Genomic DNA, 19,583 nt, shown 5'->3' on the forward strand with positions numbered 1-19,583 from the left:
TTGAAATATAATTATTAGCGTTGGGAAGTATTTCACCAAACCACTATTTCAATGTCTGGCTAGGAAGCAAAGACAGACAGGAAATGCAAGGATATCAAGGGCCGCTTTCCTGTTTATCTTTAATATTTACATTTTTTCAAACACAAGTTCAATCCATTTCTGTATCAGTTTGCAAATGTTTTCCTTAAAACATGTGAATGAAAATTGATGCATTTTTGCACACATTCCTCCTAATGTATACAATATTATTATTTTTTGCAATCTTCCCTTATATATGCCTTTTTGTACACAATTTCCATGAATGTACACATTTTTGATTGAAGAACTGCATTGCAAAATTTGGAGAAATGTGAATACTGAAGGATAACTGCGTTCAGGTTTGTGTATTAATTTGGCACGTGCAAATTAAGTGGATCATCTTAAAATGTGAACCAAACAAAATTCTCCGCCATCCCTAACATAGGAGTGCTCAGTCAGATCACTCTGGGAGCAGCTTAGCAGCATTCACATTTTTCTCAGCAAGAGATACTTTCATGCTACATTTCCAATGTGGGAGTACTCCTGTTTTCCTCTAGGTTTTCAGGACTTCACACAGTCGTTTCGAAATGTCTGCGTGAAAATTCATATGCATTTTTGCACACTTTAGTTTCTAAACTGTAATGTGTGAGGTTGTTTTGAGAGTCAGTTCAAGAACCTAGAGAGAAATTAAAGAAGCCTGCTTCCACATCTGCTCAAACCATTCTGCTTTGCATTGAATAGAAATTCTCAATTGTTTTAGTGCATTAATGTGCTACTTTCATTTGTACTTTGCCATATATGTGACTTTTATTGTTAAACATTTTGCCTTACAAAAGGTTTCTGCCATTTCTCTTCCTCCAGATGTATATGCAGAAAAACTAAGATGAATATGCCCTTTGGCAATTGTTCTCTTATCACATCAGAAATGTATTTTTAAAATGCTTCTCCTGCCTAGGACCATAAAGCTATAGACCACGTGGCATCCCATCTTCTGTTGACTCTCAGGTATTAATCAAGATTCTCTCTATCACCACCTTCAGTGATGGCTCTTCTGCGCAGAAGGCTTAAACTCCTTAACTTCTTATACAAAAATAGAAAGCTATGAAACATTGCCTCTGCAGATTTATTCAATACCATGCAGACAGCAGCCTGGATTGTGCATTATTTACAAGTTTTATGTCACCTTGATTTTAGGAAGGTTACAGCGGCTCTTAAAAAGTTGGGTGATCAAAAGTAGGGAAATGGACGGTAAGGGGAAGATGACTGGAAGCCCAAAAGCTTAAAAGGCAAGTTAACAGACAGTTCTTTAATAAGGACACACCACCACCGACCAGCAGAAAAAGGAAGTGTGCCATTTCTCAGCTCACATTCTTCCTCCCAGTAATGAAGGACACAGAGCAGCATCTTTGTCAGGCCATCCAGAAGCACTTTCCACTCACTTGAGCTTAAACACCTATCAACTCTACCAATGGCTTTACTTTAAATAAATAGATTTGGTTCGATTTGGTCTGGATGAGATATTGCACGTTGTCTGCTACATACCAGGGTAGTGTACTAATGTTCCCTTGGATGTGCATGCAAGAGAGAGAGAGAGCGGGTTTACGAGACAGAGCTGTAAGCTCCTCCACTCCTGAAAGGAAGAATGTGGGAGTGTGTCTGCCTCATAAGTTATGCTGTATTTTTTCCTTGGGGTCGGGGAGGTAAAAGAAAACGTTTCTTTACATTCTAAGATTGCAGTACAGTGCAAGGTACTACATATGGGAGACCTCTTGAACATTACCAGTTGGAGGCAAAAGGGCAACATCTTCATACACAAACCAGTTTTATTTTCAGAATCTTTCTTCCCCACTGAAGATTTCTGTCAGATCGCTGTTTTCATATTCTTTTGGCACCTTACATTCCCCCCCACACACACTTTATTTTTTCATCCAGCCACTGCCTTTAAGTTCCAGCAAAAGCTCCCACAGCATCGTCTCCTGCACAACGAAGTAGGCAGCTATCATTCCAAAAACTGAAAAGCCTTCCTCGGGTCCACTCCACAGCACAAATGTGAAGGTTGCAGGCTCAGGGTATGATGTACTACCACAATGTAGCCACCACTTACATCATTGTAATAAGGCTTTGGAAGTCCCCATGTAAGTCCAACTGAAACAAATGATGGGTGCAGGGCAGCAGCGCTTAGTGGCTTGAACACATAGCTCTTTTCTAGAGATCCAGGCTAGAGACATGTGCATATATAAATGCTCAAGACAAAATATCTCAGTGGAACCACCAGATTCTTTCCAAGTATTTTTGCCAGAAAATATATATATAATGACAGAGCTGGATGTGCTCCCCATATTCCTAATTCCACCTTGCACTGGAGTGCAAGAAGATGAAGGCATTTTTTAAAAAACAAAACCCCCGTAGGCTCATAGTTCCATTACTCCAACCAAATGACTAGCTCACCTTCAATTGGAGCCATCTCCAGTAGCCTTTATTAAACCCATTTTAATTTAATCTCTTAAACTCTGCAGTTACATAGCTTGCAATGCAGATATAACAACCTGAAAATCAACATATATGGAGATGGACTTCATTCCTGCCACTGCCCCCAACCCACCAAACGCTGCTAGATAAAAATATTAATTGTCAGTATTTGGAAAGCTGAAAGATTAAAAAAGCAAGTTTTGAAAACTAGCCCGGAAACAAAGATATTTGATGAGGAATTCAACCGCGCTGCTTTGAAGAACCTCCTTCTTCCCTTGTTCTCTTAAACCCCACCTCTCAAATTTTGCACACATAGAAGCCATCAAGCATGCCAGTGATAGCTTGGACTCTCTTTTAGGCACTATCAACAGGTTAGTCAGTGTGCTTGGGTTTGGCTCCCCACCAAAAGCAATACCTGGGATTCCTCTTATAACTGGAGGCGCCATCAAGATCTTCACAAAAGATCAATATAACCATACCCAAATTCAATTAGAAAATAATAATAATAATAATAATAATAATAATAATAATAATAATAATAATAATAATAATAATCTCTTCCTAGAAGGGAAGCCACCACATCCATGCCAAGTGGCATAAGGCTTCTTCGGGAGCCTTTCAGCAGGTTCTACCTAATTCAGCCTGAAATGCAATGAGGCCACTGCCTTTCCAAGGTCCAGCCTATTCAGTATTTAGCAACATGGATGCTTGGCTGTCTGCTGCTGAGCTGCTCTTGGGAGGCCTTTCCCTGCTCTGACCTCTTGGCCCAGCCTGGTCCCGGAGTTGCTCTCTCAGTCTTCTTCTGCAGTCTTGAACATAAGGATGGCATTGTATATTTTCAGTGCAGGCCCCAGCTTGATACTAAGGATTTTAACAATGTCTGATTGGTTCAAGAGAAGGAAGGCTTCGCCATCGATCTGCTGGCAGATGGAAACAGAAAAACTGAGTCAGTGCAATGGCTGGGACAATCCGACTTCTATTCGCTCAAAACTGACACAGCAAGACAGCCTTCCCCAACTGGGCATGCTCTAGATGGGATGGACTACAGCTCCCAGCATCCTCCAGCCAGCCATGGTGGGTGTTATGATCCAACACTTCTGGAAGGCACCATGTTGGAGGTGCCTGCAGTAAGGGAAGGGCATTGAAATTGGCCATTAGTAGCCCAATGAGTTACACCATTGATGTTCTTTTCCCATACAGCATCTTCAGTATGCCTCAGCCTTTTGCTGGGCCTCTTTCCCTAACAGAGGACAGGGTTATGAGTCCGGAGTCCTACTGGTCATTGTTCCAGGGCTTGCACTGGTGGAAAGAGGACAGGATAGACATACAAAAGGCAATGAATATAGAAGTACAATAGAATAAACTCTTCACAATCTTTCCTTTAACACATCAATTGGTAACAGTGACTCCAAAAGATTGCAGATTTAAAGCTGATGGTTTGGTTGAGCTGTGTCAACTCTGGATATATATTTTAAGTTGCTGACTCAACTTTTCATGAGTATATGAAAATATGCTTTACAACATATCTGCAGAGGCCACCAGTGAGGGAGGAAGCAGCAGCCAGGCATTTCTCCACCGTGCCTGGGTCCAGCTCCAGCTTGGAGCCCCCTCCCTCCTGCTACCAACTGTCACTGCAGAGGCCACCATGAGGGAGGAAGCAGCAGCCAGGGACCTCTCCACCGTGCCTGGGTCCAGCTCCAGCTGAGAGCCCCCTCCCTCCTGCTACCAACTGTCACTGCAGAGGCCACCATGAGGGAGGAAGCAGTAGCCAGGCATTTCTCCACCGTGCCTGGGTCCAGCTCCAGCTGAGAGCCCCCTCCCCCCTGCTGTCCCCTGTAACTGCTGAACTTTCCAACTAAGATTGTAGTGCCTGAATTTGCTTTCCTTTTCCCCCTCCTCCTCCTCCCTCCCAATCCCCTTTCCTTTTGTGTCATGTCTTTTAGATTGTAAGCCTGTGGGCAGGGACTGTCAAGAAATACTTTTGTAAGCCGCCATGAGAGCCTTTTTTGGCTGAATGGCGGCATAAAAATACTTAAATAAATAAATAAATAAATAACATGGATAGGGATACTGAGGGAACCAAATGAAACTAGTGAAGAAAATTCATTATATAAGTACTTACATAAGCTATTAATAAAAAATATATTGCCATAATCATTGTCCGATATATAGACTCACAGTGGGAATCTACAGCAGCTGAAGGTCAAGAGCTTACTGCCCCCAAAATGACAGCTTATGCAAATATATTTAAAGAGGATTAAATCTTTACTCAGATCGATGAAACAGTTCTTATGTGCATTCAGAAGTTGGAAGCTAGCAACTAACTAAATAAGATGCTAATTTCAGTAGACACAACTGCTAAGCAGCAAAGGCTTTAATCTAGAAGCCTGAAGTTTTGCATCCACATGAACCTCTAAGTCTCTAAACCTTCCTGTTCCTTGGTTTCTTGGCTCAAAAACAAGCTGTTGACCAAATACTAACCAGGCCAAGAAAAGCACAGCAGAAACTTTTGGCCTTTAATTCCCTTCAGTTCTGCTAACTACCAAGCCATTCTGTTTTAGAGAGCCCTCTTCTCTGGCCTTCACCCATTAGTAACTTTGCCCAATCTCCTTGGCTTCATTTTTAACAAAGCTTGCACAATTTGTTCTCTCCTCAACAATGGTCATTTAAGTAAACAAAACTTAAAATGAAAATTAAAGCACAAACACCCACCTTGCATAGAATTATGTACGTAAGTTCAGTGTGTCTTGGCAGCTCAATTGCTGCTAATGGACTATTATAACGGACTTCAGCAATTCTGTCGTCTACATCTTATTCCTAGCCAGAGGAGGGCATTTCTTAAAATTGGTTTAATTTCAGCTCAGCATGGCTAAAAGCTGGGAAATGTATCCACTTCATGCCGGATGCTAAATGTGCGGCCTAACAGTCCATATCCTGAATTTCTGGAGCTCCAACTGAGGACTGGTTATGGCTAGAGACACATTTATGGTCTACCATATTTCTTCGATTGTAAGACGCCATCGATTGTAAGACTCACACTAATTTCAGTACCACCAACAGAAAACAAAACAAAACCCTAAGACACACCCGCGATTCTAAGACGCACCCCATTTTTAGAGATGTTTATATGGGGGGAAAAGTGTCTTAAATTGAAGAAACAGGGTAGCTAAAATGCCAGTAGAAATCTACTCCACATGCACACAACACACACACACACACACACACACGCACATGATGTTAATCAACTCTTCGTCCATTTCAATCTTAATTGATTTGGTAGATCTGAGTCAGGCCAGCTCGTGGACTTCCACTGCTGGCGAAGCCCCTCGCCTTCTCTTTTGCTGATGCTGACACTGACAAGGGGAGCATGAGGGGTCGCGTGTGGGAGCAGAAGCGACAGGACACCATGGTGACGGCAGGGTGGGAACTGGGAAGGGAGCACCCTGTTGCTGGCACTGCTACTGCAAAGCAACTGCCCAGGTGCCTGGCAGAAAGAGGGGTGTTTGCTTGGCAGCGGTGTTGGCAAGAGGGTGCTCCCCATTCAGGGCACTTCCCCCACCCAGGGCACTGGCAGAGAGAGAGAGAGAGAGAGAGAGAGAGAGAGAGAGAGAGAGAGAGAGAGAGAGAGAGAGAGAGAGAGAGGTGGTTCCATGGCAGGGTGAGAGCTGGGAGGGAAGCGCCATGGCACTCCCCTCCCAGCTTGCTGCTAGCAACTGTCCTTTCTCTCTGCCCGTACCCACACAGGCAGAGAGAGGGACAGCTGCTTGGCAGTGGCGGGAACATTTCTGTGGGTAAATTTGTGCAAATTACAGAGGTAATTTACAAAACTTGCCCACAGAAATGAACGAATAAACAAAATCAGCAAGTCCCCAGATTTCCAGGAAAAGCCCCCACCTTGGCTTGTGAAGATTGATACCAGGGCCCTACAGACTTATTGTGTAGAATCCTTTTGTAATACCAGCTTTACGTTGTATGTTGTGCTGCTGCACCAATTGTTAAGAGTTAGGGCTGTAAGACAGGCAGTTCCTGAGACAATTTGGTATTGTTTTTTTTTTCTAACAAAAGTTAGGCATTTAAAAGGATTTTCCAGGACTTCAGTAAGAGCCTATGGAGAGCCAGTCCTTGCTTTGTAGAACTAAAAACCAAGTAAGCCAGGAGAATTCCTTCACTTCTGCCCATTGCACAGTATAACCGCTACAATATTTTTAGACTGCTTAAATATAACTCCATTATTTAAATATAGCCAAAGATAATAACAATTGTATGATAAGTGTTCTTTTCTGTAAGGCCGTAATGTGGGTTGCTAAGGAAAGGGCACAGAAGTTACAATATCAACAGAAAAAAGATGGTGTAACACGTGGTCATACATGACCCCCAATGGCACTTAAGGCATGGAAAAATTTACCAGTGGAATTCCCTCCGCCTCCTTCGCTTTGTAAACATACAGAATAGTTTCCTTCTGCTTCCACAGATGGTAATAGCTGCTGTAGAGTTAAATTGAGTTTTATGGACTATGTGCACAATAGTAATTTTAGGTAATGTTCCAATTTTAGAAGGAATGGGGGAAGATGTGCAGATACAAGATGAAAACCTAGCACCACCTAGGAGGCAAGGGCTCAGTCCATCAGAACTTTCTTCCATTGGAGAGGGAAGGGTTGGAGCCATCTTGGATTGTGGCTTGTTCGAAAAAGGAAGTGCTGTCTAAGTGGCTATTATTTTGGATTTTTTAGCAGGAGGCAAACTGATCTAAAAGTGAAATAGCAGCTTGTAAAGATCTATTTTAGTGTCTAATATTGCAATAGATGTGGTATGAGTAATACAAGATTACTTCTTTGTGTAACCTATGGAATTCCCTGCCTCTGGAGGTCAGGCAGGCGCCAACTTTGTATTCCTTTCGGCGCCTCCTGAAAACGTCATTGTTCCAGGAACCCTTTCCTTAATGACCAGCCAGCCATGGTTCATGGTTCCCTTTGCTTCTTTTAAAAATCTATCTTAAGGAGTTTTATTGTTTTTATTTTATCTTGTACACTGTTCCGAAATTTTGATTGTGGAGCTGTAAATAAATATTGTAAATAAATAAATAAATAAATAACCTGTGGTTGCTTCAATATTTGTGTGTGTGTGATAACTATGAGTACATTTATGGAATTTAAAAAGTGGTTTTACAGAGCAGGAGAAACATTTGGGATATTGATGGTAGACACATGAGGAGGAAGGTGAACTGTGAGGTATGTAAGACTTCCAGTAAAGAGAGGTGGGTAGCAGGAGACCATGGTGAGGTTCATGGGTATTGGAAAGAATCCCTAATAAGAGCGGGTGATTAATTCCTGTTTTTTCTAGGGGGGTGAGCGCAGGTAAACCTCCCTATTGGAGAGTACAAAGTGAAATGGACTGTAAATTAATTGCCCTCATAGATTGACCAGGCCATTTTTTGACCAGCTTTAGGTGGACAAGGAACACCATCTGACTATTTTACTTTTCATCATCTTATTATTTTATCTGTTCCTGAAGATCATAGCTGTAGGGTTCCGAAAGCTCCCACCCTGACAACTGTTCCGTTGGTTCAATGAAATAATTCATTTTTATCTATTCCATCTCTCAAATACATCTCAAGACAGAATTGGGGGAAATCAGGAAGACAAACCAACAAGCTGAAGTAGAGATTAAATGCTGGCTCACCCACAGTATCATGGGAAACCTAAAAACTTTTCTGTTCCCTATAGCTTTTAAATATTGAGTTTGTTCTGACTCTATACTGTTTAGCTTCACCCTACCCAGTGCCTCTTTACACTTCCCTGTGCCTGTTTGCATTCTCTTTCCCTCCTTATTGTTTACTACAACTTTATTAGATTGTAAGCCTATGCGGCAGGGTCTCGCTATTTACTGTGTAATCTGTACAGCACCATGTACATTGATGGTGCTATATAAATAAATTAATAATAATAATAATAATTGTAATATTCCATGGCTAGGCAGGGATCACCTCAGGCTGTGCATATTCCATGACTTCTCATGAGGCACAACAGAGGGAGAGAGAGAGAGAGAGAGAGAGAGAGAGAGAGAGAGAGAGAGAAGAATATGGTATTGGCTGCTGAATACGTCTTCCTGAGAATCTCCATGTTCATTTTTAAAAGAAGAAAAGCAAGTTTCTAGCCATTATGCTGCAAAGATAGGCTTGGATTTTTGGGGGGGAAATGGATAGTGGCTGAATAAGATTTTCAATGGTCAGGAGCAGAACCTCAGTGCTCCATATAATGCCTCCCTCTGATGGACTATGGAAGCAGAATTGTGCAGAAAAACAAGAATATGCAATTCTGCTCAATTTGCGGAATACAATTTGCAGAACGCAACTTTTTTTTTGGAACTGAATGCGGCAAACATTTCTGCATAGTTTTGATTTTGAATGTATTTTCTTCTAGAGACTACGTTCTGCATCTCTCAAGAACAGACAGCGAGGAACTGTAGCCTGCCATTAGTGTTACACAGACAGGATGGACTTACCTCTTGTCGGAAGAGTGCGGCCTGGTCCTTGCAACCGGGTAGACGCTGGACAAAGCCAGCCACCTAAACAAGAATTGCAAACGATAGGCAGAAAAATTAAAGGGACAATCAGTAACCCAACAATGAAAGTACTCTCTGAAAAACCAAACGTTTCTACTTAGCCAGCATTTTTCATGCATTTGAACAAAATATTGTAAGCATTGAAGATTTTTCTTTCCTTGTGGCAAGTAGTACTTTGTAGCACTGTAATAGATTTTGAAGACATAAATATGTGTACAGCCTCGCTAGACAGGTGAGAGACAACAACTGTAGCACAAAGGAAAAGCCACCTCAAACTGTACGTGCAGTCTGATTGCTCACTTGGGCACCAGTGAAGCAGTACAAAAGCTGCACTCTTGGATCTCTTACTTGGTCACAGAGGATGATGGAGTTGTAAAATGATTCAGGTTGTCTCTGGCACAAAGAGGAATATAGTGTGGAAGAGTTTAAAAACAAGAGAAAGGATTTGAGCCCGAGAAGCAACTGAGCCAGGACTACTTGGCCTGGCCTACTCATTCAGTATAATGAGGTGGCAGAGTCGATTTTATCACTTCAAATTGCAGATGGAAGGCGTGTGCCATTCCTGAATGCTCCAAAAACATCCGTGTAAATAATATAAAAATATACCCCAGAACTCAGTCCACTCTCTGCTTTGCTAGTTTTCTACCTTGCAAGGAACTTTTTATACAGGGGAGCATTCAAAAATGGTATCCCCCACCTTTAGTCTGAAGTGGTAGAGTCCATTCTATCACCTTATTTTGCTTCATGTGTAGATCAATGTAAGTCTATGAGGCAGGGTTTTGCTATTTTATTGTTTTACTCTGTACAGCACCATGTACATTGATGGTGCTATATAAATAAAGAATAATAATCAGTCCATCTTCAAAATAGCATGGGTCTATGTGACAGGAAAGAGAGCGGGAAAAGGAATGAGTGTTCAGATTTTATCGCAATTAACTTCCAGGTTCCAAGAAGATGAGACATGCTTTGACCAAGCAACTTTTAAGTAACTTGGTGTTCCCTAGAGCATACAACCCTGTTTTACAAAGCACGTTCCATTGAGTTGCTACAGATGTGACATTCCTATCACCAATACGAATGGACAAATAGTTGCAAGGGACACTGTCAGAAATGATTTCCTCCTTTTAAAACTCTTGGTTATCTAATTCCTTGCCTCTGAGCTTGCATGAGCAATGTATTCTGACCATTCTCAATTTGACCAATTTGAACTCATCCATCTTTGCCTGCACACGATCCTCTTATACTTGCCCATATGTTGGTACTACAAGAATAAGAACATGTCAGAAGCCAGTACCATTCACAGAAGCAGTGAAGATATGCAGCTTATATGGATCCACTCATGTCAGCAATATGGGCTTATTAAACGTGTGAAGCTGACTTGTGCCAGTCAGTCTATTTAGCACAGCATAACCTGGAACCCTCCAGACATTTCAGATTATAACTCCCATGAGCCTCAACCAGTATGGCCAATGATAATGGATTGTGGCAGTTGTAGTCTAAAACATCTGGAGGGCACCAGGTTGCCCAGTCCTGGTCTACTCTGACAGCAGCTCATCAGGGGCTCAGGGGTCTTTCTCATCACCTACTACCTGATCCTTTAAACTGGAAGTGCCTGGGATTGAATTTGGGATTTTCTGCATGCAAAGCATGTGCTTTGGCACTGATCTAGAGTGCCTCCCAAGGACTGTATCCAAAGTGGTCCTAGGCCTCCATGCATGAATGGTAACAAACCTAAGGGGATAAAGAATGCTCTTTAGGGAGTAGAACAGTGATGAAACACTGCTCCTAACTAGTAAGGGAAAGTTTAGAAAAGTTTAGATTGAGTTAGATAATGCTAAGGGTAATTTCCAAAACAGCTGATCATAGGCTCCATTAAGATCTATTAATGGTCAGCTGTGTCAGCTGAACAATGAGCTGAAAAGCAGGGCCATGAAAGCCATAAATCTAATCATTTTTAAAAACATCCCATTCTGTTGCAGCTGCAGCCACATAATGAAAAAGCAACCAACCTCTGTCCATCCAGCAAATGTTTTAAATTATGCTCATTTTTTTAGAGAAATAAAATGTTTATTGAAATCAGGTTTAGTGTTACAGAACCTTAGTACAACATATATTGAATTGCAAGTTTTTAAAATAGACTTTAGAGACATACTTTTCAAGAGCATTCAACCCAAAAGGAAGTAAGTCTGTATTTCAGATGATGCTGTCCCATTTATTGAGCAGCAGACACAAGGCAAATTGGGGTTGAAGCAGGAAGAAAGCATGTGCTGTCTTAAAGATTCACTGATTCAGGAAGAAATCTTAGGACTACCAATTAACCTTTAGATTTATGTTCCTGTCACCTTACTGCAGTTTAAGAGAGGCAGGGAGCTGTTTTAGCAAACCACTTATAACTAGGGTCATTTGCAATCAACAATGTGGGTTCTTTAATCGTACAAATCAATGTCAGATTTGATAAGAGTTTAAAGTTTTGTTTTTGGTGTGTGTGCGTGTGTGTGTGTGTGTGTGTGTTTTAATTTTGAAACAGGAACCAGCCATGCTAATATTTGGACAGGCATCCTACCCCCATATTAATATTAGTTGTAAACTAATTATATTAGTTAATATTTTGTTGTAAACTGCCCAGAGAGCTTAGGCTGTTGGGCAGTATAAATATGTAAGAAATAAAAATAAATAAATATATTATGTATGATTAACTAGAGATAGTTAAAACTGTCACATGTGATACAAACACAGCCTCCCATCAAATAAAATTTGGAAAACTTGGTAAGAAGCTTTTGAGAAATAAATAACCAACAATCATACGACAGTTCTCACTAGAGGGAACAGATTATCTAGAGCAAAGTTTTACTTAAGGTCTTGGGTAGCTAAATATTGTTTCAGCTGCTTCCAGCAATGAAGGAGTAACAATCCTGTTCCGGCAACAACTTGTGAAAATTAAAAATAATCTCCTTGATTACTTTTGAGGTACTGACTGGGTCCGGATGATCATAGGGGTAAAAGAAGCCATCATGGCTTCTCCCTGCGCATGTGCCTGCAATTTGCATAATTACCCGTGATGCAGCGCGGTTTTCTGTGTTGTCCGAACCCAGCGCGGTGTGCATGACTTGTAATAGGGGTTGTGGTGTTGGTGTGAATGCTAGAAAGCTGTATGCATTTCACAGGGATTCAGTGCAATGGATATACGCAAATCCACGTACACAGTATATGTTAACAAAAACGTCTGTGTGTGTCTGTGTCGGTTCTCTGGGGACGCCTTCGTGGGTGCCATAGATGACTCAGTAGCCTTATTCAAACATAGTTTAGTGTTACATGTACAAGTGCCTAGGGCTTGTGGGCTGCCCACTCCCTTCTCCTTCAGCACAGTTGCAAGGAGATCAAAAGCTTACATTTCTTTTTTTTAACTAACAGCAACTTAGCATTATATCTGGATCTGGACAAACTGTAGTTAAGTCTTGAGTAGTCTTCCCCAACCTGGTGTCCTTCAGGTGTGTTGGATGGCAATTCCCATCATCCCCACCCAGCATGACCCCTGTGGTTTATGAAGCTAGTTTGTTTCAATAAGCTAAGACTGACCACAGTTTTGGGTTCAGACATAACACTAAATGGCAGTTAATTGAAAATGGAAGTGAAAACTTTTGATTGCTTCCTCACTGCTGATGGTGGAGGGGGTACACAAGCTCAAAGCTTGTTCACGTACCGCTAAACCATAGTTTAGCATTATATCCGAATGTTGCCTGTAGAAGGCAGCTTTATATATTCATCTCCTTAATAATAACAAGAAATCTATTTGACTTTTAAAGCAGTCACGTTTAGCTCATAACGTTTTGAAATGCCAGCCCTTTGTGATGTCATAATCAGAATATCAAGCCTTTCCAAATTTCCAAGCATAAAACAATTTTACAACTATAGAACCACCTCCAAAAGTTTAACCTTTGAAAAAAACAAACAAAACCATTATAAGTTTCCAAACAGGGCTAAATGACAGCCAGACATCCATCTACCGACATGGCCACTCATGGTAACCCAAACAGAATCACTTACTACTATTTCCAATCTGTAGTGTGGCATTTCTAATTCCTAAAAAAAAAATAGTGCAAAGGCTCATGGACACAGCACACAAACACAGATATGCTGCGTCATTCAACCCCTTGACTGCAGGGGAAACATCCTGGCTTGCAGCTGAGCATAACATGAGCTTTGACTGTAAAACCGTAGCCTTGGCAGAACGAGTCTGTCTGCAAGCAATCCTGCCACACTGTGGGGATGTTTTGTGACACAGCCAGGCAAGCATGCGCAGGACAATTGCAATGTAAAGTGAGTCAGCAGCAGAGACAAGCACACAAAAAAAGGCTATTGTCAGCAGAGGCCCCAAAGGGGGCCGCTGGTAAAAGAGGTGGCATGGCTGCACACAGAAGGATCAATGCATGTCTATCTCTTCCATGTCTTGAGCTAAACTTCAGGCTGAGCTGGCCCCCTCCCAGAATTAGCCCCAGCTGTGAAGATTAAAAAAAAAATATCACTGCCACTGTGTGAAAAATTGCTTTCCAATTAAACAGAAGAAAAGCAGGAAGCAGAACTCACCTCTTCCACACTCCATTTGGCCACGTTCTTGGCGGTGAGGCCTGAGACCTCCGGCAGCAGCTTGCAGTGTTGCTCCCAGCAGAGATGGAGGCGGTGGGTAGGATTTGTGGAAAGGGAAGGCATGAAGACAGACTGGTGGAGGGCCTGCTGCAGAGCAAATGCTGTGTCTGGGGAGGATTGGGGGGGGGGGTTGGAAAGGAAGAAAGATGAGTCACAGTCCTTGGTCAGGTGCAATTTGGAAGTGCAGGCACCTTATTTCCTGGGCTGGCTGTGCTCAGAGCATCCCTCCCCAAAACGGTACAGAAGAAAGCCCTGCGCTGTTATAGCTGCTCTTAGGGAAGAGATGTCCCAGTGCTAATACAGGAGGAGTTGCCAGCATCCTACTGCCAGGGAGGAGGTTGGGTAACTGCATCTTCGGTCGGAAATTAATGGCACCATTCCAGCTTACAGTCTGTCTTGTTTCCCAGCTCGCTAAGAGCGCTCTGCATGCCTGATAATGACAGGCACTGGCCACCTCCCAGGAGAGAAGACTCCAAGGTCAGGAAGGCTGGCAGCTCCTTCCAAACGTTTGTATCTGTCTCCATTTGTCAAATAATTGAGGCATTAAGAAAAAGAAAGCAGGTCCTTCCTTCCCGTCTCTGCCCCCTCACCTACCCACCCACCCACCCCAACTCGACATATACGAGATCATTTGGTTATTGATGTGTGTGTCATGGTGTAGTAAGGATCTGTGGCTATCCAGCCAGCAAGGACTGAAGCCGTTCATTTCCATAGCATAGTAAAATGTCTTTGGATAACAACATTGGCTAATTATATTTGCTGCTCCCCCTGCTCCACTGACACACACATACACACACACACACAAACAGAGAGAGAAGGTGATCTCTAAACGGCAGGACTTTTCAAGTTACGATTACTAGAAAGGCCTGTAGTGACACCTAGTGCCAATAACAAAGAACTAGAGTTTACTGCTTTTAGGAGACCAAGGATTGAATAACCTGTGAAATACTGCATTCAGTCCTGGTTCCCCTACTTCACAAATGGTACAGGGATTCTCAAGAGTTCACCCAATGGCTATACAAATCTGAACTGGAAAACAAGACTAATGGCCTGATCTTTCAATTTGCTTCAACAGCAGATAATTTTTTTATGTGGGATCTATCAACAGAGCAACGCTATTTTGGTATGCTGATGGGGAAAGGATGTGATTTGAGCTATGCTAGAACAGAAATTCAAGAGGTTACCTCAATAAGGAATATTAATCTGTGGATTCATGATCCGTAACCTCCGGGAGCAAGAGATGTTCAGGGCAATTCAAGACTTTTTTGGGGGGTAGGTGGCCTGCTCAATCCTGTAACGGTTTATTATATTCCGGAGGGGGTGCATTTGATTGGAACCGATTGGAGTGCTGAACCAGGGCCACTGCTATTAGGGGCTGGAGATACACTGCAACATTTTGTTGTAGATTTTTCTGAATTCAAGTACATTGATTGCTGTATTGAAGAGAGCTCTCTCTGGAGATTGCATCTGTTATGCTGATGGTCAGTGGAAATAGATGGAGCATTTACTTTCAAATGGATCTCCAAAAAGCAATCTGATCTCTGAATAAGCACTTAAAATTCATTATAGATATAAATTCATTATTTTCATTATAGAAAATAGAGGACACACCAAGGATTGCATTACTCTCACTGCAAGAAGATCTTAAATGTACTAAAGAAATTAAGGAACTGATAACGAATTTGCTGACGGCTGCAAGGTTAACCGTAGCTAGGAACTGGAAGACACAAGGAGATTATTGTATTGAAGAATGGTATAAAGAAGTGTGGGATATTGCTATTAATGATAAATTGACATGTAATATTAAAATGAAAAGAGGTATAGTAAAAACGAATGATTTTGAGGGAATTTGGAAAAAGTTCTTAGTATTTGTGTTTTCTACGGGAAGCGGGAAACCACCAACAGAAGAAACTATGAGTTTTTGGAAACAGGAATGAGATCCCGAGGTGGGGGGAGCACTTTTACGTTGAGCATGAATATGTTTAATAGATTAAGCTTGAATATATGATACAAATGCTATTTTATGTTTATGTATTATGTTTCTTTTTTGTTGTTGTTAATTGTTGTAAAAGTTAATAAAAAGAATTAAAAAAAAATTCATTTTGACAGTGTTGCAAGAGGAAAGGAGACAAAAGAAATCTAAACTGCAGCAAACATGCAAATCAGTGGTTTTCAGCTTATCACCGGAAAACCCAGTTCAGCACAACGCAATGCTTCATAACCAAAAAGCTAAGAAAACCACTATAGTTTCACTTAGCACAAACACAAATTGACTAACCTCTTCCATCAGCATCCTGCTTCACTAGCTGGAGCTTTATATAGCTATGTGAGCAACCAATCCTGAAAACATAAATGTGGGTGTTAAGGCACCTAAGTAAACATAAGAGAGGGAATTGCTTCTCCAAAAACTTTGTCAGGGAGTGGAACCATGAAGTTGTTAAAAGAGGCTTGCGGCACCTTAAAGACTAACAGATTTACTGTGGCATAAGCGTCGGTGTACTACAGCCGACTACATCATGTTTAGCCAGCATCTGATAAAGTGAGCTCTTGTGCCAAAAAGCTTATGCTGCAACACGATTATTAGTATTTAAGGTGCCACAAGACTCTTTAAAGTTTGTGCTGCAAAAGGCTAACGTTATCTCCCCACCCGCTGGAATCAAAAAGGCTCAGTTCCAGTTGAGGGCCATCAATTCAGGATCATCCAAGTTCAGACAGTAATGTTTAAAAAATGGTTTGGAGATGGATTCAATCACTTTGAACTGATTTTGAACCTATTCAGATATAATGCATTTAGAGAGCGGTGTCTGAGGGGCCGTAGGATGCTGGGGATTCCCCCTCCTCTCCCCACTACAAGGCATCTCCCAGCTTCTGCAGAGAGCTCCATGGTTGAGAGTCTCCATGGCTGAGACCTTGGAAGAGGAGAGGGAGTGAGGAAAGTGTGCATGCTAGTGGTCGGGGGTGGGGGTGGACATGGATCAGCCAGACGGACAACCCCCTGGGCTCCTGTCCCCACCTACAGCAAGGTGAGAGAGCTAGATGGGCTCAGCGGCCAGTCTAAGTTCAAAATGCACAAGCAGAGGATGTAGAAGCTAAAAAAACATCCTGCCATTCCTCCCACCCTGCAAGGCTTTTGCCAGCAGGTCTTGGACGGCTCTGAGATCGAAGCATTCCAACACTGGGCATCTATCCTGTAGGATTTCACCCTGAATGAACTCCATGGACTTAATTCCTTAAAATCATCTTTGAATCCGTAATTAACATCTGTAACTAACATCTACGTCCCACTGTTATTTCTTCACTTCCAATTTAGCTGCTCCAAGTGAGAAACGTTATTATTAGTTGGACGAATTGAAACATTCGGCTTTACCCTTTTGGTTTGATTTTGGCAACAGCAGATGATTCCCCTTCGGCCCAGTCCTTCTCTTGGCTGGTCTCAGACTGCTCAGACAGACTGTGGACACTGCTTCGCCCTGACCTCTCCCCGTCTTGTGTGGATGACTTTCTACGGAGAAAATAGTGTCTGTATCTATAAAAGCCACTTCCACCACTGTCTCTCCCTCCTCCTTCCCAACCCATCTCAGCCTTAGCACTTACGACTCATCCCACGCCATGCCCCAGATGCTCCCCACTGCACTCTCTGCTGCCTTGCCCAGCCCCTGCACCCCGGGTTGATCCCCATCCCACAAGCTGCCCTCCCTGCTGTTTCTCCTGCCTCAATAGCCATCCCCACTGCCCCCACAGTCCTTCATATAACCCTGGCAGTTAGCCAGGTGCCAGTGGGAAGGGGTTTCTTTTATTTTCCAGCCAGCTGGGTATGTTCCCAAGTATACTGCTGGCCCAGGCTTCAGTCACCCCACCATCTTGACTTCCCCAGAGAGTTACTAGGGAAATTAAAATGGTGTGGCACCTGGAGCTTGGGCTGGCAATGTACTTTGCCGTATGCCTAGCCATCCATGTTGTGTGTGTGTGGAATTAAAAGAGAGAGAGAGAGAGAGAGAAGAAGAAGAAGATGACGGCGAAGAAGAAGTGGGCATTGACACTTCAGCAGGTCTCAGTGATGGGGCGTAAAATATATCAAAGTTCTGCCAAGCTTTAGAGTGGTTGGAGAATAAAAGCCGGCAAATAGAAAAATACACTGCAATGGTAGCAGCATCAAAGCTAGCACAAGTGAAGTTTAATACACATATCCAAGATTATATCAAGGACTTAAGGTGTAATCTAAAAGTCACCTAGACTGTGGAGAGTCTTCCTGCAGGTCCGTAAGTGATGCAGAAGTCTCAAGCTTCTTGGGTTTTTGAACACTGGTATTGGGCGAAGGTTTTTCTCCACCAAGACGATCTTGTAAGGAACTCTCTCTGTTGCGATTGCTTTCAGAATACGGGCAGCCAACTAACCTGCATCAAAAGCAGAAAAACATTTGCACAAGAAAAAAAAAAACATTATGCAACCTAAATGTTCCATTATTTCCCCCCTCAGGGGGGCTACACTAACTAAGCAAGCCAATATAATAGAACAACTCTCTGCAGGAGCAACAAATGGCAGGAATGTAGACTAAAGGCTCTTGGGCAGCAAATCAAATGTTCAGCAGCCACAGGCTTAAACAGAAATTCTGCAGAGAGAGGCAGTTTTCAGGCAAAGAAGGAAGAAAGAAAGTCAGCTGCCAAAATTACTCTGCTCTTCAGTAACACTGAGTAGCTGAATAAGCTTGAAGCAATGAAAAGGAAAGCAAATTCTTGCACACATTTCAGGACAAAAAAAGGACAAGTTAAAAAGGCAGGGATCCAGCATGACACTTCTTATGTTCTTACATGGAGGGTCAAGAGAAGAATGACTTAATGCAAGGCTCTAGACACCTTAAGTAAGGAAGCAAAAGGAGCAGGAGGACATATGAGCTGGGGCATGCACTGAAATGCAATTGTGAGATGAATTCTAGCCTTCATCTCTGAGAGCACATTCCTTTGTGATACCCTCTTGATGCCTAAGATCAGGCTTTCCATGTTGAGAATAAAGGAATCCAAGACTCTCAGGGCTCATCTACACTTCTGATTAAATCACACCACTCGTTTAGGCCGCTGAGACTATATAACACTGATTTGTGTTGGTTAGCAGTTTTCTTTTTTTTTTTCTGGGCACAATTCAAAATGCTGGTTTTGACCTTTAAAGTCTTGCCCATACCTCTTCCCATATGTTCCATTCCCCCTGTGCATTAATACTGTGAGAGAATGAAGTGCCTCCTCCATCTAAAGATTTTGATGGTACCTCAACTATGGCACTCTCTGCTCAGGCAGGTTCACTTGGCATCCTTCCTACTTGCTTGCAGGTGGCAGATGATTTATTTATTTATTTATTTATTTATTTATTACATTTCTATACCGCCCAACAGCCGAAGCTCTCTGGGCGGTTCACAAAAATTAAAACCACAAAAAACATCCAACAGGTTAAAAACACAATTACGAAATACAGTATAAAAAGCGCAACCAGGATAAAACCACACAGCAAAGTTGATTATAAGATTAAAATACAGAGTTAAAACAGTAAAATTTAAATTTAAGTTAAAATTAAGTGTTAAAATACTGAGAGAATAAAAAGGTCTTCAGCTGGCGACGAAAGCAGTACAGTGTAGGAGCCAGGCGGACCTCTCTGGGGAGCTCGTTCCACAACCGGGGTGCCACAGCAGAGAAAGCCCTCCTCCTAGTAGCCACCCGCCTCACTTCCTTTGGATGATCTTAAGGTCCGGGTAGGTACATATGGGAGGAGATAACCTGGCCCCAAACCGTACAGATGATTTTTCTCTCTCTCAAAAAGCCTGTATTTGATTTCAGTCAGATAGCTTGGCCGTGGAACCGAATATCAATGTAATAAATACATTCCGTATTTCTTCGATTCTAAGA

General features: G+C 42.3%; 1 protein-coding gene across 1 annotated transcript in view; it reads right to left on the reverse strand.

Annotated features, from left to right (window-relative positions):
- Positions 1 to 837: 837 nt before the first annotated feature.
- Positions 838 to 19,583, reverse strand: part of LOC134407791 (lethal(3)malignant brain tumor-like protein 4) — a 42,354-nt gene continuing 23,608 nt past the window's right edge. The window contains exons 16-21 of the mRNA XM_063139735.1: positions 17,922 to 18,086; positions 17,060 to 17,194; positions 15,971 to 16,032; positions 13,633 to 13,799; positions 8,989 to 9,051; positions 838 to 3,407 (exon numbers count right to left, since the gene is read on the reverse strand). Coding sequence (XP_062995805.1) covers positions 3,279 to 3,407; positions 8,989 to 9,051; positions 13,633 to 13,799; positions 15,971 to 16,032; positions 17,060 to 17,194; positions 17,922 to 18,086 — 721 coding nt within the window. The 3' untranslated portion in view covers positions 838 to 3,278. The remainder of the gene's footprint in view (positions 3,408 to 8,988; positions 9,052 to 13,632; positions 13,800 to 15,970; positions 16,033 to 17,059; positions 17,195 to 17,921; positions 18,087 to 19,583) is intronic.

The sequence above is a fragment of the Elgaria multicarinata genome, chromosome 13 (genome assembly GCF_023053635.1).
Source record: "Elgaria multicarinata webbii isolate HBS135686 ecotype San Diego chromosome 13, rElgMul1.1.pri, whole genome shotgun sequence".
Taxonomy (NCBI): Eukaryota; Metazoa; Chordata; class Lepidosauria; order Squamata; family Anguidae; genus Elgaria; species Elgaria multicarinata.